The sequence below is a fragment of the Artibeus jamaicensis genome, unplaced genomic scaffold (assembly GCF_021234435.1).
Source record: "Artibeus jamaicensis isolate MK-2021 breed Jamaican fruit bat unplaced genomic scaffold, CSHL_Jam_final contig_923, whole genome shotgun sequence".
NCBI classification, from domain to species: Eukaryota; Metazoa; Chordata; class Mammalia; order Chiroptera; family Phyllostomidae; genus Artibeus; species Artibeus jamaicensis.
This window is the reverse complement of record NW_026522014.1, coordinates 15,545,526-15,572,336: the sequence shown is the minus strand read 5'-3', so window position 1 is coordinate 15,572,336 and position 26,811 is coordinate 15,545,526. Positions and strand designations below refer to the sequence as shown.

General features: G+C 41.7%; 2 protein-coding genes across 2 annotated transcripts; both read left to right on the top strand.

The window, feature by feature from the left end:
- The first annotated feature begins 13,291 nt into the window (after positions 1–13,291).
- Positions 13,292–24,747, top strand: POLR1F (RNA polymerase I subunit F). Its single transcript, XM_037163915.2, has 4 exons — positions 13,292–13,583; positions 16,962–17,103; positions 21,465–21,673; positions 22,956–24,747. The coding sequence occupies exons 1-4, from the start codon at positions 13,333–13,335 to the stop codon at positions 23,473–23,475; spliced, it is 1,122 nt and encodes a 373-aa protein (XP_037019810.2). The 5' UTR covers positions 13,292–13,332; the 3' UTR covers positions 23,476–24,747.
- On the top strand, positions 24,081–25,752 carry LOC128625822 (MAPK-interacting and spindle-stabilizing protein-like). Its single transcript, XM_053655055.1, is given in 3 exon segments — positions 24,081–24,179; positions 24,736–25,374; positions 25,376–25,752. Coding segments are annotated over 3 exon segments (876 nt in total). The 3' UTR covers positions 25,514–25,752.
- The last annotated feature ends 1,059 nt before the right edge of the window (positions 25,753–26,811 follow it).

Genomic DNA, 26,811 nt, shown 5'->3' with positions numbered 1-26,811 from the left:
TGAAAATGGACTCCTCCTGGAACTTTTACACATATATGTGTGTGTATATATGCACCTACACACAAATGTATACAACTGTTTGAAAGTGGAACATGATATGAGGACTCTGTTGATATGTCTGTGTAATAAACTAGTGTGTTTCAAAATTACGTATGGTGTGGGCTTTCTTTTCATCATGATACAACAAATAATTTCCATCAATAGCTTGGTGAATAAAAGTCCTGTTCTGAGAACAGAACAGAACAAATCCCTGTTCTGTTATAGGGAACGAGAGGCAGAGATGGTCCCAGCCAGAGTATGGGATTAAGAAAACGTACTATTTGGCCCAGGCTGCTGTGGGTCAGTGGATCGAGTGTGGGCCTGCGAACCAAAGAGTCACTGGTTCAATTTCCACATGCCTGGGTTGTGGGCAAGGTCCCCAGTAGGGGGTACACGAGAGGCAATCACACATTAATGTTTTTCTCCCTCTCTTTCTCCCTCTAAAAATAAAATAAAAACTTAAAAAAAAAGAAAAGGGGCCATTTAACAAAGGATAGATTAGAGTGTGCTCAAACAGAGAGAGAATGGCTGTCGATATAGGACAAAATGAGCGCACTTGGAAAGTTAGGTCCCTGAGGAGGCAGGAGGAAATAAGATCAGATCACAAGAGACAGAATTGACTATGGATAGGACTGAGATCACAGATCTCACAAATGAAACTGCAATACAGATGGCCCCTGTATTGGGGTTTTTCAACTTTCTGATGGTGCAAAAGTTATATGCATTTAATAGACACTGTACTTTGAAGTCTGCATTTCATGCATCTCCTGGGCTATGATAGCTAGTGTGATCTTCTCTCCTGGTGCTGGGCAGCAGTGACCCTAACCTCTCAGTCAGCCACGCAATTATGAGGGCAAACGACCGACGCTCTGCAGCGTGCTTCACTGCCAGCGTCTTTTGGATATCACGTTGTTGTTTTCTCCTTCCATCATGTTTACAAAATGCCCATAAATGTCTCCTGCTTCTGATGAAGAGCAGAAGAGGCGTGAGGAAATCACAGCTACTCCTTCACTGATGGTGGGATTATGTCCTGATAATGCTAAGTATTCTGAGCACGTTTAAGGTAGGCAGGCTGAGAGTCCTGATATTGGGTAGTTAGGTGTTTTAAATGCATTTTGGACATCATATCTTCAACTTATGATGGGTTTATGGTGATGTAACCCCATCTCTAAGCTGAGGAACTTAGAGAACTCTGCTAATCTATTTTCATTTTTCAAATTGGCTGCTGCTGGCATTTGAGGTGGACGGGTAATTCATTGTGCAGACTGTCCTATGCATTTCGGGTCACTGAGCACCTGTGGCCCCACCCACTAATGCCAGGAGGACACCCCAGTCAGAACAACCAAAAATGTCCTAACAAATTTTCACCTATCTCTTTGCTAGAAAATTATTGCCTCCTAAATGTAGAACCGCTGAGGAAAGCCTCTGACCAGAAGCCAGAGCAGCCAGTGCTAAGGCAGACTTGACCTGCTCCGGGCCACAGCCTCAATGTTCTAAAGTCAGCCTACATATTCTGATGCAGTAGCCACTATCTTGTCTCATGGGATTGTCTACATTTAAATATAAATTAATCGACACAAAAGCAAAGATGTAGTTTCTCAGTTGAACTGGCCACATCCCTAGGGCTGAATAGCCACATATGGACAACAGCTAAAGCATATTTCCAACATCTCAGAAAGTCCTATCGGTCAGTGCTAGTCAAAAGCACAAGAAGGGGCCTGGCTGGATAGCTCTGTGGGTTAGGACATTGGCCTGATACACCCCCAGTCAGGGCATGTACAAGAATCAACCAATGAATGAATCAATAAGTGGAACATCAAATCAACATCTTGATGTCTCTCTCTCTTTCTCAAATCAATAAATACAAATTTTTAAGAGACTTAACAAAGAGCACATGGAGAGGAGGTGCTTCAGAAGCTCTAATACTTACACAGGTTCTGCCACAGTCGACCAATTATCATCATAATAAAATGGCACAGAATTTGAAGTTGATGGACCAATTCAATCCATGGCCTGAGCAAAACTAGCAAAAAGTAAAACAGAGTAAGCCAAACCCACAATAAAACTGAGAAGTTGCTTTAGCGATTTCATGGTTTTCAAAAAAAATCTGGTCCTGGAACAATTTCACTAAATCACTAAATATTTTCTGTTTGACAAGCAAAATGAAACGTTGTGTAACTCCAATTTTTGAAGAAATGTATTCAGCCTATTACCATGCGTCAAGGAAAACTACATTTCTTGAGCTTGGGAAGGTGAGGACAACAATAAGCTGCACTCTCTTTTTTGTTTATTGATTTAGCTCAAAAGTAGCAAGCTTAGAACCCATCTGTCTCAAACCACTTCAACATCTCTTCAAAGGTTATTTAAAACACATTTCAGAAACTTAGAGCAACTTAAGTACCATTTGGTTAGAACACAGTTTCCAAATAAAGCTTCAAAACTTGACATTACTTCACTCTTCTCTTCCTTAAATCATTTTTCTGGAAACACATATAATATTTCTTACTCAAAGTATATGACAGCCAAGAAATTCAATTATTCCCAATCCATAAATCAAAGGTTGTCAGTTAGTGATAGCAGAGGAAACCAATTCAGAAATTGCTTGGAAATGTAGATGCCAGGAACATTATTTATGAAATGTAAGTCTTTTACCAGGGATGTATTTTCCAAGAAATATATTGTGAAAAGTTAAGTTGTATACCTAGAAAAAATTATCTCAATATTTTTAACAATGAAATATTATCTATATCAACTAATTATAGGCAGATAGCTTCATTTAATAGGACATCTTCAAGAACTAGGATCCATATTTATTTCCTTCACATCAGCTATGAACTATTGATTTTAAAGTTTTTTTCTTCATTAACACCCAAAGGCTCTGCTTCTTTATTATACAATGTATTGTAAACTCTAACCCCCAAATTAAAAATGTGTTAATGAAAATTGCCAGAGATACTCTAGATCTTGACTAAAGCTTCACAGAGAAAGATAAAATATTGTCAGTCTGCTACAAACCTTTCTTTAGCCACAAGGAATCAGGACCCATGACTGCTCCTATTAATCAATCAGGATATTGGTCCCCTGCCTTCCTCAGTAAGACAGAGGTGCTCCTCAAACATCATTCCACAGCATCCTGAAAGAGGGCTAGGAGAAATGCCTGTGTCTTCCAAGGTCACTGCCCAGGACTAAAAAATGAAGCTACATTTTTCTTTGTGGGTAGCTTTACCAGTGAAACATTCTGTCCCTCATTATACATCAGCCAGTCAAAGAGGCAGCACTCAACCTTATCATATAAACATACTCAACAGGTCCTGTGCCGTCTGGATATTTCCTGCCCTCATAACAATTCAGTCTTTTAAGATCTGAGCTTCTCGCCCTGGCTGGTGTAGTTCAGTGGATTGAGCCCAGACCTTCGAACCAAAAGATCGAGGTTCAATTCCCGTCAGGGCACATGCCTGGGTTGCAGGCTAGTTCCCAGCAGAGGATGCACCAGAAGCAACCATGCATTGATATCTCTCTCCTTATCTCCTTCCCTTTCCTTCTAAAGATAAATAAATAACAATTAAAAAAAGAAAGTTATCTTAAAGAAATCTGAGCTTCTCTGTCTTTTCTGTTCTCTAGGTATACAAGGTCTGTCCAGAATGTATCTAACCATGTGATATGAAAAATGGAGACATTTATTAAAAAAGATGCAAGATACAAGAAACATTGTACCTAGGACAATGATGCCCCAGTCCCCTCCAAGGGAGGCAACTTGGGACCTCACACAGTTCTCCCAGCATCTCTTTCGCTGTTCAAAACACTCTGCGGAATCCTTTGTTGGCATTGCCATCAGCTGCCCCTGCACTTGAATCCGAGACTTCATTTTTCTAGTAGTCAAGCTTTGACAGCTACATCCATTCATTTCACTCTGGGCATTCGGGACTGTTTAACAGGACACCTTACACCTACATCAGCCAGTTGCTCTCAGTAGTCAGTGGTTCTCCTCACTCAGAAAGACCCTTGTCAGCGTGAATCTTGGAGTTCCAGATCTTTCCTGTGGTCTTCCCTTGTAAAGTTCTGCATGCTGTTGCATTCTTTTATGACTGAGGAAGCCCACTCTTTGCCACTGGGTAAAGATGAATTCATTATTGTAATAATTTACAAACCATAGAAATATTAAGAATACCCTGTGGCTTCTTATGAGGGAAACTAGAGTATGATGATCCATTAATATGTATTTTTGTTTAATGGTTTAAGAATAAATTATATATCAAAATATATCAAAATACACCAGATCTAGATTTCTTTCTTGTCTACTTTCCACCCTCAAACTTTCCATACCATGTTCTTTGGAATATATTTAATGTCAAAGATCTGTGAGTTCACACCCCCTCACACTGTGCAGCCAGCAGGTGGTTTATTAAACTACAGCTTAAAATAATATTCCAAAAATAAAAAGGAAATGGTTTTCTATTTTTTTTGTTCTGCAGCGAGCTAAAGACAGATGGAAGAAAATGAGGATATTCACAGGTCCGCTTGAAAGCACCATGGTTAATTTTGTGGCCATATTCCTGGGATTTGAAAACCCTGAAAGAGCAGTGTTGAAACTCCATTGCAGTAAGATCTAATTAAGAAGGAAATAGGCCCTTACAAGAAATGCTGACCCTGGTTTACAACAAAGGGTGGTATAAATTATATAGAGATGGCATCAAAATGTCAGAAAGTGGCCCACCCTTTTCCAGTACCCTCTTCACCCCTTTGGGAACCTCACTGATGCTCACAGCTAAGGCGCATGTGCAGAGTCAAATGCAAATCACAAAGTGATTTTATTATTTTAAGCAAACACTTTTAAACTAGAACGTTTCATCTAAAAGAACTATGTCTAATTGCCTTCTTGTTTGATAGATACCTGCAACCTCAGGTGACATGATATTATCGAAGTCCATATTTGAAAGTTCATATTTAAAGCATATATGATTATAAGTAAAATATGATGATAAGTAAAATTAGAAAATATAACAAGGTCTGTCCGGGAAAAGTCCAGCCATTGTTAATATAACAAGAACAATTTGCATGACATTGATGTAACCTGGCAGCCAAGGAGAGTGGACTGGAATGCGCATGCATGAACAATGAGGACTTCGCTGTACTAGTCAGTGGGGGTGGTAGATTCCATTGAGCATGTGTACTGTGTGGCTGTTGCATTCAAAATGACTGAGTGAGTAGAGCAACGAATCTGCATCAGATTTTGGGTTAAGCTTGAACATTCCTCTTCAGAAACTATTCAGATGAGTTAGAAGGCCACAGCTATGCGCAACTGGTGATCAGCCGCTTCATCATGACAATGGACCTATTCATGCATCACATCTTGTGCAGAGTTTTGTGGTGAAACATCAAATTACCCAAGTGACTCAGCCCCCCTACAACACATGTTTGGTGCCCTGCAACTTCTGGCTTTTCCCAAAACTGAAATCATCTTTGAAAGGGAAGAGATTTCAGACCATCAGTGAGATTCAGGAAAATGTGACAGGGCAGCTGATGATAACTGGGAGAACTGTGTGAGGTCCCAAGGTGCCTACTTTGAAGGGGACTGAGGCACCATTGTCCTGTGTACAATGTTTCTTGTATCTTATATCTTCTTCCATAAATGTCTCTCTTTTTCATATTAGATGGCTGGATACTTTCTGGGTGGTCCTCATATGTGTTTTATAGATATACACACATATATTCTTAGATAATATTCAGAACCTCTAAACTATGGCCCAGAGATAAAATCCAAGCTTAAAGATCAGGGTATTTCAACAGCATTATATCCAGTTATTACTGGATAAGTGAGAAAAAAAAACCAAATAACAACATATAGAGGGATTGAGAATACAATGGTTAATTTATGCTTTTTGCTGTTTATTATTACCCTCATAGCACCTAACGTGATTTACAAACCATCCATTTATTAAAACTGTGTAAACACTGTGCTTATTCACTTTGGACAAGAAGGAAGGTCGCTTCCAGACTGGAGAAGCTGAATAAACGCTGCCGAGGCAATTGGCAGTTTATGTGTCCTTTGAAAATTTCTGAATTAATAGAAGGAAATTTCAAATAGTGAGATAACTGAGGGAAAGTAGTATGTAGAATAACATTACCTCATTGTGAAACAATTGTCATAAGCCTTCTCTTATTTACAAATGAAAATGTGGCCTGAGCATTTGTTGTCAATTTCAAATGATGGTTCAGCTTATTTCAGTGTGAAAAGAATAGCAAGAGCACTTGGCTGTGCCTAAAAGCGTGGGGCATACATGTATGCTGAAACCAGTGAGAATAACCCACGCTTCATAGAGAATTGTTTTCCTCCCTGAAGACTGCTCTAAACCCCTCGGAAATAGTCATATTTTTATTTAGTTTTCATTGTTCCATTAGCTGTTTCAATGCAAAATTTACCACGATGTTACCCCTGATCGTATAATCCAAGGGGGAATACAAAGTGAAATCCTTCATGCAGCACGAGAAATGTGTGGAAATTAAATAATGGCATCCCACCTTTCCAAGTCTATATAAATTGTGCATTATTTTATTTTCCTTGTTTTGCAAAATTTACTGGGTTGGAACACTGAACCATATGAAAGGAAAAACCGGTTACATTGTTAGTTATCACTGCATCTACATCAACTGTCCCGGAACAAAAATGATCAACTCTAAAGGCAAGACTTCAGAGGCGCTGGTTCTCAGACGTCAGCACTTATTATAATTCCCTGGAGGGTTTGGTGAGCCAGGCTGCTGGGCTCTGTCCCCAGGTTCCGACTCAGTAAGCCTGGGACGGCGCCTGAGAATAAGCATTTCTAACCACTTCCCTGGGATACGAATGCCACTGGGAGGACCACCCAGAAAGCATAAGTTTATAGAGGGAGTTGGGTCTTAACTTATGGAGAGGTACCTTTGGGTCACTTCATTTCTGTGTATTTTTAGTAACAGCATAAGTGGCAAAAATGGAAAATCTATTATGTTTAGTAAAATGTACCATTATTTTTTCTTCCTTTTAAGCATACATCATAAGTTCAACAATCTATTAAAGCCAGAAGAGTTTTCAGAGTCAAAAAATGATCGAAGAGTTATAGGTAAAAACAAGCCGTCAATAAATAGTTGCTTCAATTTTTGCCATTCTTACACTACTTTGGGCTGAAGAGAAACTTTACAAATTTAAAGCTCACGTTTGCCATCTGCTGACATATTTGTGAATTACAAGGGGTCTGTATCAACCAATAGCTGGTGGGTATGTTTGTATTAAGATTTTTTGTTTTTTGTTTCTTCATTTCCAAAACCTGTTAGGCAAATTTTAAACAAGGATTCTCCCCAGAAGCATTGTATTTCAGAATTTATTGAACTACTAAAAAAACTTTCCAAACTAAACACATTTATTTCATAAAACTAGTTTGTGTTCAACCTATTTTAATTCTTTCTAACTGACAAATGAAATGACAAACTTGTGTCTCAGTATAGCTAGTGCATATATACAGTGAATTTTATCAACAGAATCTTTAAGAGGATACTATTTGAATCTTTGTTTTAACCTGAATCAAATTTACATATAGATATTGTTTATAATAGCAGGACATTGAAAAGGAGCTGAAATTAATCATGCTAATAATACCAAACAAAACGAAACAATTAACTCATTGCCAGAGATGGCCCCAAAGCATTCTCCCATTTTTATTCATACTCTTATCCAGATTTTTTCTGTTAAGTCACGGGCTCTACCTTGCTATCTATTTCAGAAGGTCCTAGGCTTCTGCTCCCAAGTTCCTCTTTACAGCCTTAATTAGGCTGAGTCAAGCAGATTATAACTAAAGTGCCTGATCAGGGACTAAAATAGGGACCCACTATTGAGCACTTAATACTGGCCAGCGCTGTGCTTATCGCTGCGCCGTCTTTGTTTCTTTTTTAAAAATTTTATTTAGTTATTTTTCAAGTACAGTTTTTTGTCTATTTCTCCCATCACAGCTTCTCCACCTCACAGCTTTACACTGCAGATTAGGAGGCTGAAGTCTGAAAACCGTAGGCTGGCTGTCCCAGGTGATGGTGCCGAGACTGACACCCAGACCACCCGATGCTAGCACCTACCAGCCAAGCCTGAATTATTTCTGAAAGAATGCCAGCATTCACACGTTAGCCAAAGCCAAGGCTTTAAAACATTCTTCCCACGTCTGTTAAAATGGTAATATTTACCAGCTTGGCCAGGTTCCCACTTTAACATGTTTTAGGCAGAGGCTAAATAAAATAAGCCACCCATTTTCATGACTTCCAATTTCTTCCTTATCAGTGTTGGTCACGAGTATAGGAAAAGTGAGGATTTTTAGTGATTTAAAGCATGAGTTATGGAGTAAGTTACTTCTGGTTTAGACTCTTTGATTAATGGCTGTGTGTTCTCGGGCAAGTCATTCATTCACTCACTCAGGAAATTGTGTGCTGTGCGCTCGGCTTGAGGCTGTTAACAACACAGATAGGATTGCCACGTTCGAGGGGCTGGCATTTTTTAATCTTCATTAGAATCTGGCCTCCTTATCTATAAACATATATGGTAATTATAATAGATGCAGAAAGATTCTGTGTCGGTGATCTCTACACGACCTAGCAGGTTTGAAATAAAGCTTAACTATGATGAAGATGTTGGTGGTTGTGAGGCTGATGGAATCATCACGCGTTCTACCAATTTCACAAAAGCAGCCCCGTAATGGTGATAAAACTCTTCCTGTCCGTACTATTGTTAGTACTGACGGAAGGGGGCGGGGACTTCAGGGACTTCCGGTGGGCGCCTGAAACGTGATGGAAGTAGCCCCCGATGCTCTCTTAGGCAAAAATACAACACACTGAGACCAGAAGCATTCTATGCACTGGATGGTCGCTCTGCAAGTTGCAGAATCTGGGCAGGAGGTCGTGGGGGTCGCTCCCTCCCTCAGAAACCTGCACAGCCACCAGGAAAGCAAACCCCTTCTAACCCAGAGGAGGATGAGCACAGGGAACCACACCTGACCACGGATGCCCACGTGAGTGCAGCTGAGCCCCGCCCAAATTTGTGCCCTCTTGGAATTATGAGCCAAATTCATGGATATTCAAGGTCACTGAACTTGGGGTTGGTTTGTTATGCACAAAAGCCAACTGATGCAATGGCATTTTCACCTGAATACCTTTATATGAAACTCTTTTACTTAAGGCTTTATATACTGTTCAGACTTTCCAATTCCATTTCTGTTTGAAGGTCTACCTTAATAATTTCAGCTTTAAACAAAAGAGAGAAATTGGGCCTTGGCTGGTGTAGCTCAGTGGATTGAGCACAAGCCTGTGAAGCAAAGGGTTGCTGTTTCGATTCCTAGTCAGGGCACATGCCTGGGTTGCTGGCCAGATCACCACCAGTAGGGGGCGCATGAGAGGCAACCACACATTGATGTTTCTCTCCCACTCTTTCTCCTTCCCTTCCCCTCTCTCGAAAAATAAATAAATAAAATATAAAAAAGAAAGAAAGAAAGAAATTGGCCTACTATCACACCCAGTAAGTGCGCAGCCAGGATTCAGTCTCAAACAGTGTGGATTAATCACTCAAACTCTTTTCCTTGAACTATATTAAATAGTCTAAAAATAAAGGATTTTTATAACCACCCAAATCTGCAACAATAGAGATCCTTCCCCTTATTAAGTTTCTGATATGTTTAGCACAAAACAATGCCGACTCATTACAATAACATGAAAATTTGAACAAGTAATACAAGGTATAAACCCATCCTTGAGATAACTAATATTAATACATGTTATTTATGCATCCAGATTCTTTTTATAGAAAAAAATGCATTGGTTGGAGCATGCAGCACAAACTACTTTGTAATTTGTTTAAGCAAGCTACTAATTACCGCACATTTAATTGTCCCAGAGATTCTTTGATTGTGAGGAATAGAAAGATGCTGATACCATGTGGCGTCTGTGTGCATATTGGAGAGGGAGATGGTTAAAAAACGCAGGCTGTTGTAGGAACAGTCATCTCTGGGGCCAGTGGACATGCACTCAAAGTTCTTTCTAACCTTCTCTCTTCCTCTTGTGGAAAGGAGATCGATTTTATTCCACACACTTGCCTTTGTCTTGAGAGCCTTTTCTTGAGACAGTGACCACCAACGCCTGATTTCTGTAACACTTTGAACAAATTTTAGAGAAAAAGAAAGGGGTACAGCCAAACCATAGGTTCTGGATCAAATAAACTTTGTGTATTATGTGAAATGGGAGGTAGGTAGGGGAGATCTCGCGGTCCTTCTGTTCCTCCCAGGGTGGTAGGCAGAAATGGTTAATTTGGTAACATTTATCATGGTGAATATTTCCATGCAGGCTGAATCACACTTTCACTCTTCAAAATCATGCAGCATGTGGATAGTGGCTAACAATCAGGCCAGAATTTTAAAAACTAAAAGACAATTTTCAGAGTCAAACAAGGAAATCTCTAAATTGCTTATGAACACAGAAATGGTTACAAAACCACTTGATGTTTAAAATTGGAGGAAAATCATTACTGAGGTAATTGAGTTCAGGTTAAGTTTTATTTTGACCAAAATTATTCTAATGTCCAGCTTGTTGTGGGTTTTTGTTGTTGTTGTTTGTTTATTTCTGTGCATGGTTTGTTTTGCTAGATTGCTTCTGGACAAATTATTCTCATTCAAGCTGTTGCAGATAATCTTGAGGCATCTTGCATGCAAGAAAAGGTTTAGATTTACTTGGTTTGAGGTGCCATCAAGGCATCAGGAGAATTTAAAGTTCCTCAGATTTTAAAGTTCCGACAGGGCTGTTGTAGGACTTTGCAACAAAACCCAGGTAAAGGCTGGTACATTTCCCATTTGTGAACTTCACATGTTTATCATCACAGAATACTAAAGAAAATGCTTTTTACTTACTTTATTTGAACCTCTTACTATCTCTATAGTAACCAGGGCAAGTATTATTGAGGCAGCATAGTAAGAAACTAGGGAAATTCCTTGGCAAGTGTGGAACTAGGAAGCAGAGACAGACGGCTGATTCGCACGAGCCCCACCCACAACGCTGGTTCAGCTGCCTCTTTTTGCCTTGCCGACCACTGCCTAATGCATTAAGCCCTCATGACAGTCAGGCTCTGCACAGTGTCTAATGACTTTAGACTCAGAGCCTTGGGTCTGTGGGCCACAGAGACTGAAGTCACTTCCAGGCCTCAATGGTGTCTCAGCTCCAGGCCCAGAAAAGCAGCAAAACCAGGTGAACCAATGCTGTCACTGGCATCAGGACCAGCTGCACTGATTGATGCCCCTTTCCCTGACATCAGTCAGTAGAGACCAGGACCCTGCAAGGACACACCTAGAAGGCTGATGAATATACTATTGAGACCCTCCCCTGAGACCTCCCCTAAAATTCCTACCTTTAGAAAACAGACAAAAACTCTTCAGGCAAAGGACCCAGTGTGAGCCTCTGTCTCTCTAGAGCATGCCAGTGCCTTCCCCTGACACCTTCTTTCCTAGGTCATGTGTCTTTGCTTTTTTTCTCCAACTCAGTAACTTGTCCCAGCTGAGTCCACACAGCCCAGCCTCTTTCTGCCTCTGTGACTTTTTTTCCTAAAGAGCCAAGATATGCACCCCTAGGCTCAACTTTCCCTCACATTTCCAAAGGGCCAAGGCGGCCCTGTCTGGGCTCACTCCTGTTGCTATGATCTTGCCTCTTCTATCTTAAGTCCTTCTTTGTTTCATTGTCCCTGGCTCTAATAAACATACTCTCAAAATCACTTGGACTTGTATTGTGAAATCTTTCCTGCAAAAAGCCAAGCACCAAGAGACCACATAGCCACTAACATCATTGTCCCTATTTTATAAGTGTGAAAAGGGGGTTAGAGAGATTAGAGGCTTTTTACAGTAGCTATGGGAAGTGGCAAATGTGTTACTTAATTGCTATACAATTCTCTTGGTACTTATATACTGTAATCTATGTTATATGTTTATTTAGTTTAGTTTCTATTTCCTCACTTAGACTGTGAGCTCTTTATTACCTATTTCTTTCATTCATTTATTCATTTAAGATGCATTGGGTTTTTTTGTTTGTTGTGTTTTGTTTTAGTTATACAAGGTGTTGTGAGATGAAAGGCACACATGTGGTCCCTGCCTTAGTGAGCTCGGAGGCTTGTGAAAGAACTAACAAACAGGCAATCAACACAAATCAAGTACATACTTGATGGTGGTAATTTAAAAAGACAAGGATCCACCCAGTTCCCAACAGGTTACATCCATGTTGCACAAACTGTTCTCGTTATATTAACAATGGCTGGACTTTTTCTGGACAGACCTTGTATAAGCTAAACTTTGATACGGCAGCAGGACTTTTCATGTACGCGAGAAGCTACCATATTCTCAGGCAGGAGGAAGACTGGGGAGAGAGAAAGAATGACCTGAAAGTGGGGCTGGAGCATGGGGGGTGGGTAGCCGATAATGCAGAGCGTGATAAACGAAACTGAGGGGATGGGTCCTATAGCGGCCCTGTAACTTCGGAGCCCCGTAATGCACACTTAAGGAGTTTGTATGATGCTGAAGAAATGGGGCATCTATGTGGGGCTTTAAACAAGGAGAGTCATGGTCATATCTGTGTTTCAGAGAAAATCTGGCTCCTCCAAAGTGCCCTTGGATCCACACACAGTTCTGTGGTTTGGGAAGCCAGGACCGAGAGAAGTGTCTGAAGAGAGTGATACTTTGGCTTCATCCCCAAAGGCCCTGTGGCGGGTTTGATGTCTGGGAGGTCACAAGCCTCGAGGGATGACAGCCGGACTGAGCCACCTGGAAAACCAGTAGTACAATCTCCTGAAACAGCAGCTACAGAATGAGTACAGACTGGATGTTTTCATATTGTTGCAATTGAGGCATCTGGGCCTCTTTTTAGGATTGGGTTCTTGGAAGAAAATAAATACCATAAGCTTGTAAAATCTATCAAATCATCTTACTACTGGAAATGACCGAAGTGTGAACTCCTATTAAATCTACATACTAAACCCAAAGGGAACTTTAGCGTAAACACAGGTTTGCTAGCCCTTTACAGAGAAGCGATGTTTGTCGGCCTCGGAGCACGCTCAATACAAAGTCACTGCACCTGGCTCCCAGACTCCTCCTAGTGAGAAAAAGCGGTTGCCCCCTGCTGGTCAGAGCTGCGTGATGTAGCACAAGGAGAGAAATTTATAAGGGGCGTGGCAGAAGGCTGATGGCGTACAACTTGCGTCCGGAAGTAGGGGTTACGGTTGCGTCAGTGGTGCGCGCCGGGGGAAACCTGGCCAGCCGCATGGCTGCAGGTTCTGGAGCTCCGCGGCCAAAAGCGGCCTCCGAGGGGCCGGTGGTGGGGTCCGCCGGCGTCCTTCCTTGTCTGGAGCTGCCGACCTACGCTGCCGCGTGTGCATTGTTGAACAGCCGCTACTCCTGCCTCGTGGCGGGGCCGCACCGCAGACACATCGCACTGTCGCCGCGCTACCTTCACCGGAAACGCACCGGTATTCGAGAACAGCTCGATGCAGAACTCCTGCGTTATTCCGAAAGGTACCAGTTTCTTAGCCTTTTTCTTTTCAGTGCAGACAGCGCCTTAACGGAGCCTGCCGCCTCTTCATTTGGGCACGGGAGGCGTTGGCGGGTGCAAGTTCTCACAGCGCACGAGAAAGGGGGCGTGTGGGGGGAAGTCCCACCGGCCAATGGGAGCTCGGCCCGCAGGTGCCCTAGAGTCGGGAAAGGCGGGTACATCCCTGGTCAAGATCCGTGCAGAGCCCCTTTTCCTAGGCAAGAATGAAAACGTAAAGGTGATGAGACTTGTGGCGGCGGAGGGTTTGGAGAAGCTTCGCCAAACGGGTAAGAATAGAACAGGGGTCTGGAGACCGGTGAGGCCCAGTTCTGTATGTTTGTTCTTTGGACAATGAAAGTTTGGAATGCAGTATTTGAGTTGATGCTCTCACATTCTATAGAAAATGAAGCCTTGGTGCAATTTTTAAATATATTTATTTTCAGAGAGGGGAAGGGAGGGAGAGAAAGAAACATCAGTGCGTGGCTGCCTCGCGATCGCCGCCTACTGGTGCTCCCAGGCATGCGCCCTGACTGGGAATTGAACCAATAACCCTTTGGTTCACTGGCTGGTACTCAATCCATTGAGTCACACCAGCCAGGGCCCTTGGTGCAAATTTTTATTTGTAAACTGCCAAGGGCGGTATTGCTATTTGTCATGTCCCTGATATTTACCCTGTCTCTTGGATCTGGTCAGGGATGAGAGAAATACTATTAGTTTTATTATATTTCGTTTTTTAGTCCAACTGGCCTGCTTGTTGTTCTTGAGAAGGTCGGGGGGGGACCTTGTTCATTTAAGTTAAAATTTTCGAGAGTAACGTTCAAGTTCTTAGAATTGCAAGGGTGGAGGCAAGGGGGCAGACAGATGTCTCTTAATCCTTTTCTGGACTGCTTTGACTCAAAGGCAAGGGTTCTACAACTAGGGTGAGTGGATTCTGCAAGGATTCCTTGTTACCCTTCAGGAATTTTATGAGCCCCTGGAAATTGCGGGAATTCCCTACTTAAGTTTCCTTGAGCAAAGTATCCAAACCGTTCAAGGAATCTTGAATCCTAATGAGGTGAAGAATCCAACAGAATATACTGCATCCTCCAGGCACCAGCCCACACTTGGTGTCTCTTTTGTGTACTAGGGACTTGGTGTATAAAAACAAAGAAAAAACAAGATCTGTGCTTTCAGGGACTTTCAGCTCTAGTAGAGATACATATGTAAGCCAAATGCAATGAAGTGTTAAAATTTGGCAGACATTTAAATTAATATATAATAAGAGAAGGAGTGGTGAATTTAACCTTAGGACCTTTGAAAACAACTTCTAGGAGGAGGATACTTCACAATGGTAGCATTCCAGGAAAATAGAGTGGCATAAACAAATGGATGGTAAATGTGAGATAGAATGCTTTGACCAGAGAATTGTAAGTATTAAAGAACTGGAGTGAGGTTTCTGTCCAGGGAAAGGAGATGAGTACAGTTGGAGAGGAGGGCAATGGGTCAAAGACAGGGTGGGGTGGGGGTGGGGGACAACCCAGAGAGGGTGGCCATGTTGCTCTTCTTTCCTGCCTTTGTCAGCTTTTTTCCTTAAAAAGGGTTAACACAGTACCCTCCAACCATGAAACTTGGCACACTGTTGAGAGAGTAGTACATATTCCTGATCTTTGGGTCCTAATCAGGTTTGCGTTTCAGAAACTAAACCTCAAGTCTTGTTATGATTTGGTAGCATTAGATGGTGGTTTAAGGAGGGTGAGACAGTAGACAGGAGACCAATTGAGAGAGGATGGCTGTACAAGGTGGTCATACAGTCTGGAAACATAGGCAGCTGTTTGATATATTTTATAACTGTCTATAATCAGTTAACGTCTCCACTGGACAGGCTAGGGCAAAGTCACCCAGAGTGTCTCCCGTAGGGGTCGTTTCACCAGAGAGACTAGGAGCTGATTGAATGAGCATTTCTTTAAATGAATTGGGCAGTGTGGCCAATTCAGATTATGGAACAGGTTGCAGCCTGGACTGAACCCTCCCCTCACTGCCTGCTCTCTCCCTCCACATACGCTAAAGACTCCGGTTTATTCAGTGCAAGTCAGGCACTTCACACTAAACTGTGCACTACTAATGAGAGACAAAACATGGAACCTAGCGGAATTGTAATACATTATCAATCAACAATATATTATGTGTAGTTGTTTGTTTCCAGGCTAGGGAATCAAGAGGACTTTTTGCTTCTCTTTAAGAAACGAGGAAAAGAGAGCAGTTGAGGTGCACATTATCCAACTCATCTCAGCCACATCCCCTATTTGACAGACTTTCCACCCTTTCTGTACCAGTAATGGAATTTCTTTGAAGATGTCCCCTGTCAATTTTGAAAAGTCTGCTTAGAGAAAGTAGTTTTCTAAAATCATATTGTAACTTCTGACTGCTATATTTTTGAGCGGCTATTAATAAAAAAGAAAATCTTATTTCTCTTGTATGTGACAGCTCTTGAGTTAGTTGAAGGTTGCAGATATGTCCCCTTCCACTGGTTCTGTAGAAGCCTCAGATGTGCAAACTAAGCATCCCTTAAACTTGATTTAGTTGTTCACTGAATATCCTCACCTGAAAGTAACTTAGGATGGTGTCAGAAAAACGTAAAAGGGGAAAAGGTAGACATGGTTAAGGTGTTTGTCATTGTACATCTGATGACTTTTAGTAAGCTTCATGCTGTGAGTTGCTTTCCCAGAGGTTTGAAGGGTTTACACAAGTCTGCTTGGGCTTAGGCTCTGTGGTCACATTTCCCAGCCAAGAGTGCTGAACCCTACAGCACCCAAAACCTCCCTCTTATAATAGTTGGCAGCACTGAATGAAACAAAAGCATTCTTTACTGTGCTGCAGTGAACCTTAACAGGTAATATAACCCACCTGCACAACTGCAAATAAATATAGATGGGAGTGTGTGTGTGTATTAATTATGTATATATTATACATATATTCAGTTAATTATGTATAACACCAAAATTGCTTTTATTCAGTCATTGTTACAAAAGTAAAGAAGACTTTCTTTCTTTCTTTTTTTTTTTGCACCCAGTCCTATTTTTTCCCTCTCATTCCGGCACGACTAAAATGCAAATGGGTAGCAAATAGGGAAGAAAGGTGGACTCTTTTTGCATATTTGGACATTTCTGGGTACCTGTCTTAAATAGTTATTTTTAACTTAGCCATTACATTTGAACACTTGGCAGAAGTTGTTACAGACTAAGCATATACTATACAGTGGCTTGGGCTTGGGTGGCTATATTTAGGAGATATATTTTCGGACTCAGAATATCTATCTAATGAGTATGACAATGCCTAAAAGAGAATAAAAGATAACCATTTTTACTTTTTTTTTTTTTAAACAGCCTTTCAGGTGTCCCCATCGCATATGATAACATCAAAGTAGTGGGTGAACTGGGAGATATTTATGATGATCAAGGCTACATTCATCTTAATATCGAAGCGGATTTTGTTATTTTCTGCCCTGAATCAGGGCAGAAGCTTATGGTATGTATATCTGTTTTCTAGCTTTCTTCATAGTTATATAATTATGTAATTTGGAAACTTGAGACTATATGCCTTGGGACTGCTTTTTTGTGCATAACTGAAAATTACTTTAAAAGATAAATGGAAAAAAATTTTCATCGGTTTAACTTAGGTACGTTTTAAAACTTCATCATCCTAAACTCACATGCATGTATGAAGTATGTGTCCATCCAATTTACTCTTCTCTTTGTATAGCAGCAGAAGGATCTTAAGGTGTAAAGTAAGATCAGTTTTTATTATTATTTAAAAATTTCCCAATTACACATAAATACAGGTGTTTTGTTTATTTGTTTGTTTTTCAAATGAAAGGATTTGTACTGGCTGGTGTGGCTTAGTGGATTGAGCCTCGGCCTGCAAATCTAAAGGTCACCAGTCAGTTCCCAGTCAGGGCACATTCCTGGGTTGTGGGCCAGCTCCCCAGTAAGGGGAGTGCAAGGGGCAACAGTCAATGTTTCTGTCCCTCTCTTTCTCTGTCCTCCCTCTTTAAAAATAAAATACTTTTTAAAAAATGTAAAAATAAAAGATTCAAATCATGTAACACAGGAGTTGCAAATTAAAATGGTCATGGGACCAGGCAGGTCATAAAAATGAATCAAGGGTTAGGGAACTCTGCCATGAGAGAAGGGACCTGTAGAAAGGCCTCTTAGTTTTCCAAAAGAAGCTGGAAATGCAAAAATTGACGTGAAATCTACTGAAATGTATTCCTTGATCCTTTTCACTTGCCCTTGTCTTCATCAGCAGTTCTGTGTGTATATGTTCATATGTGCATATTTGTGTGTGTATGTATATATAATTTTTTCTTACCTAAAAAATATAGGAATTGCTTAATCTAGTGATGATAACTAATCCTTGATGCTGTTAATAAAAATATAGGTTAGATTTTTACTATGACAAAATCTACATGGAATTTCTAATTTAAAATATTTTTTTCACTATCAATTAAACAAGAAGAAATACTATATTTGGACTGCCAAACTGGAGTCCTGCAACCAGCCTTGATACTATTAGAGTTGGCAGTAGATTTGTACTTAAAAATTTCTAAATTTAACTGTCATCTGCTTTATGTAAATTATCACAAATGTAAACATGTGCATGGAGATAACATGCAAATGTAAAGAAAGTTTAAAATGAAAAGTAAATTTATCCCTTGTACTTGGTTTCCTACAACAAAATTCAGTCCTTAAATACATTTGACCACCTTTCTCCCAATTTTTTTCATTTTTGTCTTAAATTTGTAGGTTTTTTAAAATTTAATTTTATTTTTTAGAGAGAAGGAAAGGGAAGGAGAAACAGAGGGAGAGAAACCAATGTGTGGTTGCCTCTTGCACCCGCCCCCCCCCACTAGAAACTTGGCCCAAAACTCCGGAATATACCCTGATTGGGAATGGAACCAGCAACCCTTTGGTTCTCAGGCCCACACTCAATCCACTGAACTACACCAGCCAGGGCTCAATTTTTATTTATTTTTAGTAATACGAAGTAATTTGCATATAATAAAAGTACAGGCCATTGTGTGTAATTCAGTGCATTTTTACAAAGACATACTCCTTAGAAATGTCCTTCACACTTTTCCTGGTCAGTCCTCTCTCTCTGTCCAAGCTTCAACCACTGCTGTGATTTCATGGGTCATAAATTAGTTCTGCTTGTCCTGTAATTCCACATTAATGGATTTTTTCATTATGCATTCTAAAATGACCTCTTTTGCTCAGCGTGAGTGTCATTTATGCTGTTGCAAGTATTGCAGTGTGTTCCTTTTTTATTGCCCACGGTATTCAGTTATATGAATATATCACAGTTTGATTATCTATCTTCATTGATGGACATTGGGTAGTTTTCAGTCTGGAGCTATTAGTGTAAAGCTGCTGTGAATGCACATTTTCATTTCTCCTAGGTTAAAAACTACAAGCAGTATTGCTAGGTTGCAGGGTATATGTGTGTTTAACTTCATGAAGAACTGCCTTTAGGCTAACTTGCTATTCAGCACTTCCTGTTGCTCCTAGTCTTTGCCAGCTGTTGGTGCTGTCAGACTTTTAATTTTACTGGTGTGTGGAGGATAGTAGCTTCTCAAAAGGGTTTTAATTAGCATTTCTAGAAGCTTTTAATTTTGGTGAGGTCCAGTTCATCCAGTTCATATACTTTTATGGTTATTGCTTTTTGGATCCTAAGATACTTGCGTGCTCCTAGATTCTGGAGATTTTCTTCTATAAGCTTCCAGAATTTTTGTTTTAGCTTTTGCATTTAGGTCTGTGGTCAGGCTTTAATTTTTTTGTGTATAGTATGTGGTAGACCCTTCAGGTCCATTTTCTTGTCCATTAGCTGTTCAGTCATTCCAGACCCATATATTGAAAAGACTTTCTCCGCTGAATGTATTTTAATTAGTAGACTTGCTACCCATTTTTTTACAGCAATTTCAGACATGTAGAAAAATGGAACAAACACACTGTTTCTTCTGTTATGGACATCATATGTTAGTGTGCTACATTAGTTATAGTTGTTGAGCCAATATTGACACATTTTTATTAAACATAGACTGTAGTTGACATTAGAGTTCACTCCTTGTTTTATATTCTATGGGTTTTGACAAATTTATAATAATTTGTCTCTACCATCAGTATTCAATGGAAAAATTGGTCACCGCCTTACATGTGCTCTCTGCTCGACCTGCTCACCCCTGCCTCCCCCTCTGAAGCCCTGCACTGCTGCTCTCTCCGCTGTCCCCTTGTTTTGCCCTTGTCAGAATGCCATGCAGTGGGACCCGTACACTGTGTAGCCGTTTTACGTTTGCTTCTTTATTTACCAGGGTGCCCTTCAGATTCCTCCATGTCTTTTCATGGCTTGATAGCTCATTTCTTTTTATTTCTGAATAATACTCCATTTTTAAAAAACATTTTATTTATTTTTAGAGAGAGGGGAAGGGAAGGAGAGGAACATCAATGTGTGGTTGCCTCTCACACACCTCTAACTGGGGACCTGGTCTGTGACCCGGGCATGTGCCCTGATTGGGGATTGAACCAGCAACGCTTTGGTTTGAAGGCCAGCGCTCAATCCACTGAGCCACAGCAGCCAGGGCTCCATTTTATAGATACACCAGTTTGTCCAGAGCATGCAGAAGGTACTATTGTGGACGCTGTTGCATCCGCCATCACGAGAAACAGAGGTTCGGAGACTTTCAGAATTTTCAAGATGTTACTTTATTGGCCAAGTTTTACCTGCGCAGGGGCGAGCTCTCTGAGTGTTCGAGGACACTATGCTTAGGAGAGCTGCGGATGAGAGCCGCGGCCCGGCGCTTACAGCTGTGTCCTTATATAGGGGTATGCAAGCAAGCTTTGAACAGAAGCAGATGTGGCTGTTAGCTATTGGCTAGCTCTAAACAGCTGATTGCCATTGGCTCATTAGGGAAATTGGCGGTTAGCCCTTTTAGGAAGTAAAAATTTCCCTGCTCCTGGTCAGCCTAACTTTATCCGGGGCTCGTTCGGGATTGTCCCTTTTCAACATCTGTTTTGGACCTCAACAGACGCCAGTCTCCCGATAATGACAAGGGAATTTTATTCTATATGTGTAAGGAGTTGCTTACAATAAGCAGCATTTGATACATGGTAATATTGTTTAAAATCCTGTAATTCAAAATATATGATTTTTGAAAGTATTTTAGGTTTTTAACAGTATTGTTATCTATGTTGATTCCTAGGGGAAGAATGGAAAACTAAGTTTTTTGGAAATTCTCATTCAAGCTTTAAATTATATAGCTCATACTTTATTTTAGTTTTGAAGCTTCTAGTGTTTTTGCGATTCAGTTCAAACAGCTGTGCTTAAGATTTACATATAAAGGATAGGCTGTCTTCTAATAGGAACGCTCTCTAAGTTTTGAAAGTAGACTTTGTATAGCAAGACAATGTAGATCCTAGTGATAAAAAGCACACACTTTCTGCCTTGAGGTCTTTTCGAGCGTAGGTCACATCAAAGAGTAAGTTCTGCCTCCTTGCACTGCAGTTACGGAGTGCTCTGCTCCCCAGCACGTGCTCAGGTCAGAGCTGAGTGGGTCTGTGGGGTGTGGAGGGAAGGGTCATTGTTCACCCAGCCAGGTGATCCATGTGCAATTACTTACCTGATAAACTTTGAGCTCTGTAAAAACTCCACAGTGTTCTAAAACAGTGCTTTAGTATGACATGCAGTAAGTTTTAATTGAGATAAACTTTTTTCACATCAAATCATGCCATTATGTTGATGTTTCCTCTTTGAAGATCAGTTTGAAGCTTATAAAGTTTGATTTATCTGTTAACTCTCTGGATCGTGGATGTCACACTCTCCTTTCTCGTTCTCAGGGTACAGTTAATAAAGTGTCCTCCAGCCACATCGGCTGCTTGGTGCACGGGTGTTTCAATGCCTCCATCCCGAAGCCTGAGCAGATGCCGGCTGAGCAGTGGCAGGGCCTGGAGGTCAGCGTGGGCGATGAGCTAGAATTTGAAGTATTTCGTTTAGACTCAGATGCTGCTGGAGTGTTCTGCATTCGGGGAAAACTGAATGTCACGAGGTCAGTTCCTAATCATGTTATTATCATAACATGATTTTGATACTTAAGTATCATTTTGATACTTGTTTGTATTTAATTCTAAATTTAGAGATCATAAACCTTCTTTTGGGAAAAAAGTGTGTGTGTGTGTATATATGCATAGATATAAATGTATATCTATGTATAACATTTTATTAGAGTATGCTTTCAAACCAGGAAGTCATTGTAAATAATAAGCACTGTAACAATGCATTAGATATTCTAAAGTCTGTATCTAGCTAACTGGTCTGCATTTTAATAATTCCATCTTACTGAATATTTTCTAGTCTGTTAATTTTTTAAATAGTACTGAGCTTGAAACTAAAAGTTTAATCATGTTGTATAACTAATTAACCTGAAACAAATAATTTGATTGTCGTCATTATGCCAGGTAGATAATCTAATATCTATATTTTTCCATACTGGAATGCTTAATTACTCTGGTCTTGAATCTCGAGCTTGGGGAGCCAACTGTAATGGGGGCAGGGGAACTCTTAAAATACTGCTGATGTTAAGTGAACCATTTTTCTAGGTTCCGCTCTGATAAGTAACAGAGTTTCGGCTCAAGTCCTCCAGCAGCTGTCCAGTAGAACTTTCAGCGATGGCAGTCGTGCTGAATTAGGCCAGTCCAGTAGCCCCGCAGTCGAGCAGTTGACGTGTGGCTAGTGTGGCTGAGGGGCCGAGTTTTTAAAGTTACCTGGTTAAACAGCTGTCTGTGGCTAGTGCCACTCTGTAGGGCTGCAGTTCTGGAGACGGGGCTGCGTCACTGAGTCTGGGTTTTATTTCAGTCATGTAATTCACAATTGTGAAGTGATAGGCTTCTAAGTAGGTTAAGAAGAACAGTGAACTGTTATTTAAAACAAGGATTGAGATAGTAGACAGGAAACTCCCAGTCTTTTGATACATAACAGAAGTGTATTTTCTCTTCCTCACATGTCAGTGGTTTGACTAATAAGCCTGGGTTATTGTAATGTTCATTGTTCAGTGACCAGATTTTTCTGAGCAAAACCAAAATGTAGAAGGCATGCTTTGACAGTCTTTTTATGTCCTGTTTACGTGTGAAAACAGTCTGGGAGAAGTATTTGGGATACAGTAATTTTAACACTTCAGTGGGCTGAGTGTGATAGGAAAGAATATTTGAAATTTATGCCACAGTTGTGTGTCTCATAGCGCTGTCATTTAGGAAAAAGCATGCTGGAATGAATACTCTTGATCCCTTTTTGTTGCTTATTACTCAGTAAAGATTTAACCTGTTAACTTACAGTTTACACACCAAGTGCTCTGCAGTTTCTGAAGAAGTAACAGAAACTGGCCCCGAAGAACTTTTTGAAAAACTTCCAAAGAAGAAGAAGAAAAAGAAGAAAGACCCAGAGCCAGATGAAGGACCAGGTGGCGCCACAGAGCCATCAGATTTTGCAGATGTCCCCATGGAGGAAGGGACAGACCTGCAGGTGAATAGCAGTGAGAATGGCCTCTGGGATGAAAAGCCAAAGAAGAAGAAGAAGAAAAAGAAGAAAGACCCAGAGCCAGATGAAGGAGCAGGTGGCTCCACAGAGCCAGCAGATTTCGCAGACCTGCAGGTGAACAGCAGTGAGAATGGCCTCGGGGGCAAAGAGCCAAAGAAGAAGAAAAAGAAGCAGGATCAGGACCCTGTTTTTCCAGCCAGTGACTCCAGTGGTTACCAGAGTGACCATAAAAAGAAAAAAAAGAAAAGAAAGCACAGCGAGGAGGCTGAATTTGCCCCCCTTTTGGAACACTCGCCTAGAAAGAAAAGGAAACAGTAATTTTCTTTAGTGTGTTGTAAATATGATTCAGTTTTGAAAGGTTGATTTATACACAGTAGATGCAGACATGTTTGAATGATATGAAATAGTTTTTGAAACAGGAAAGTATTGAAAAGGAGTGTTTGATGCTAAAATTGCAGAAGCGATCATTTGGAAAACGCCAGTATTATCAAAGTGCCATTTTATTGTATACAGAATGAAAGGTAAGAGTTCCTCTCAGTATTGACTCTTGTATTTTTCCAGGTCTTACATTCTAAATAAAATTATTTATATAATTGCAATACTAGCAAAAGGACTTTATTTTGCAGTGTCGTCATACTATTAAAGAATTAATTTGAGCTTAGGTTTTCAGTTTATTGCCTTTCTTTATCATGAAATTACAGGCCATTTTGTTTCACTTTTTAAAAAATCGGAGGCATTAACCAGTTTCAGATTTTCCTTTATCATGGCCACTACAATGATTGTTTAACTGGGTTTGCCACAGCAGCTTCTGAAGTCTCCAGTGCTCGGAGGAACCATGCCACTACTGACTGGTAGGACACGATACTTACTCTCCTTCCCTTCCAGGTGCATGTTTGATGGTGTTTTCTTTTTTCTCTGCGTCCATGAGGTTGTGGAGAGGGGTGTTCTCTTGTACTTACTCAGTGGTGCCTCAGCCATTCTGTTCGTTGTGTGTTGGAGAAGGAGGATCTGATGAAGGCAAGGTAAATCAGATCCTGCTTAGTGGGGAATTTCCCAAATACCTTTTAATAGCTGGGTTAGGCTGCTGGAAATTGTTCTGAAGAGAAAACAGCTGTTCACTGCTTCCACTGAGAAGACATCAAACATGCCTGAACTACTGGAGGACAGCATTGAGATGATTAGCCGGCTCAGGCCGATGACCAACACGTGGCAGTATTCACGCCGGTAACAGGTACTTGGCCCTCCTCTCCAGCACATGCTACTAAGGTCCAGGGCTGTGGTGGCAAAGTACATGCAGTGCCTTCCCTCGGGGCATGTAAAGAGAAACAGATGCACATATACGCAGTAAAGGTAAGAAAATTAGCAAGTGTGCTAAGTGCTACAAAGAAAAAGAAGATTGTTCACTCACTGTTAGTTGTATATCTTGAATGAATGAATGGTTGAATAGAACTACAAATAGCAACCAGTGTTGTTGCCATGTATATAGTATCAGAAACAGTACTGGTCTTATGTTGTTTAATTTCTGTTATAGTATAAATTCTGCCAGTAGTATGTCTTGATCTAAATCTATAATGGTAGAGTGCACTGCTGGTGTCATTGTCACGGCCGCTGTCAGCCAGGCTGCTCTTGGTTCTTCAGCTTTCCGTTTCCTTGGGTCCATCACTGCTTCTAGACCTCGCTGTGAGCAGTACTAACCCTGGCCGACCTCCTCAAGGCTGGCCAGGTTCCAGCCTTTCGTATAGCCCAGGTGCTCCACCTTCCGTGCCATCTGGACTCCCACCAAGTGCAACACCCTCCACTGTGCCTTCTGGACCAGCACCAACAGGAATGTGTCCCTCCGTGCCTCCCACTGGACCACCTCCAGGACCCCCAGCACACTTTCCTCCTTCTAGACCATCATGCCCCACACCTGGTGGTCCTCATCCAGCTCCAGCGGTGCCAGGTCCTGGCCCCACCGGGCCATGTCCTACATCAAATATGCCCTTTCCAGAGCTTCCACAGCCATATGGTGCACCCACTGACCCAGCTGCAGCTGGTCTGTTAGGTCCGTGGGGATCCATGTCTTCTGGACCTTGGGCACCAGGAATGGGAAGGCATCATCCTACCCCTCATGCACCACATCTGTCTCCAGGGCCATACCCTGCACCTCCTTCTCCCCAAGCACTACAGCAGCACCACTGGTCCCATAGGGTCACCGTTCCACCAGGAGCCCCGGGAACCACCAGCACCATACCCTGCACCTGCAGGATTCTATCCCACACCAGGCCTCTGTCCCACTGCCAATAATGCTTTTCAAGTGCCTTTGGGACCTACTGGTGCTCCACCAGTGTCTGGTGGTCCCCATTCTTACCTTTAAGTTAATGGATGAAGAGATGACGCTTTGCTTTTTGAAGTGCGCACATAAACACATAAATAAAAATTGCTGGTTTCACTGTTACAGGGCATTCATGAACAACTCTTACATCTCTCAGGAGATAATCTGTCTCCTGTGGTTGGATTATAATGTACCAAATACAATCAGATAAAAATTTAAAAGTAAGTCATTAAAATGTGATTTTTATTCAGTTTTTATGGAAAGTTAAAGTGTATCGAATATCTCTGATATAATTTAAAACAAATTTTGGCCGGGGAGTCAGGTACGGAAGCCGGGACGCTCCAAACCCCTGTGACGCGCTGAGGCCTCGGGCCAAAGCTCTCAAATCCTGTTTCGCTGCCATAGCGACGGGACTGGACGCCGGGAGTCAGGTACGGAGGCCGGGACTCTCCAAACCCCTGTGGCGCAGCTGAGGGAGACAACTCGGGGCCAGGAAGATCTCAAATCCTGGGCCGCTGCCATAGCGACAGACTGGACGCGGGAGTCAGGTACGGGCTGGGACTCTCCAAACCCCTGTGGCGCACTGAGGGACACTACGGCCGGAAGATCTCAAATCCTGTTTCGCTGCCATAGCGACGGGACTGGACGTCGGGGAGTCAGGTACGGAAGCCTGGACACTCCAAACCCCTGAGACAGCCCTGGGTGGCAGAGGATCCCTCTACGGGAACTGGGAGGGTCACAACCCCTGTGCTGCTGCCATAGCAAGGGGATTGGACACTGGGGAATCAGGTACGGGAGTTGGGACTTTCTAAGCCTCTGTGCCACTGCCATAGAGACAGGACTAGACGCCGGGGAGTCAGGTACGGAAACCAGGACACTCAAGCCCCTGTGACGGCCCTGGGCGGCAGAGAGGCCAGATACGGGAGCCAGGACATCCCCAGCCTCTGTGCCACTGCCCTAGTAACGGGCCTGTGCTTGAGGAGGCGGCTACTAGAGCCGGGACATTCAGCAGTGGTGGGCGACCAATGCAGAGACCTGCGAGGACCACGTGGTGTAGGTGGAGACAAGAAGAACATCAAGAAACTTCAAGGAGTCTGTACCACTGAACTTCACAAGGAACATACCACAGAAGTTTACACCATAAAACCAGTGTTTCAGAACAGATCAATTTTGGAAGCAGAGACTAACAAGAAGGTCTCAAACAATGGGAAGACAAAAACAATCCCCAAATGAAAGAAAAGCAGAAACTTCAGAAAGAATGTTAGATGAAATACGCTGATCAACTATCAGACAGTGAATTCAAAGCACTGGTTATTACGAAGTTCAAAGAGCTCAAAGAC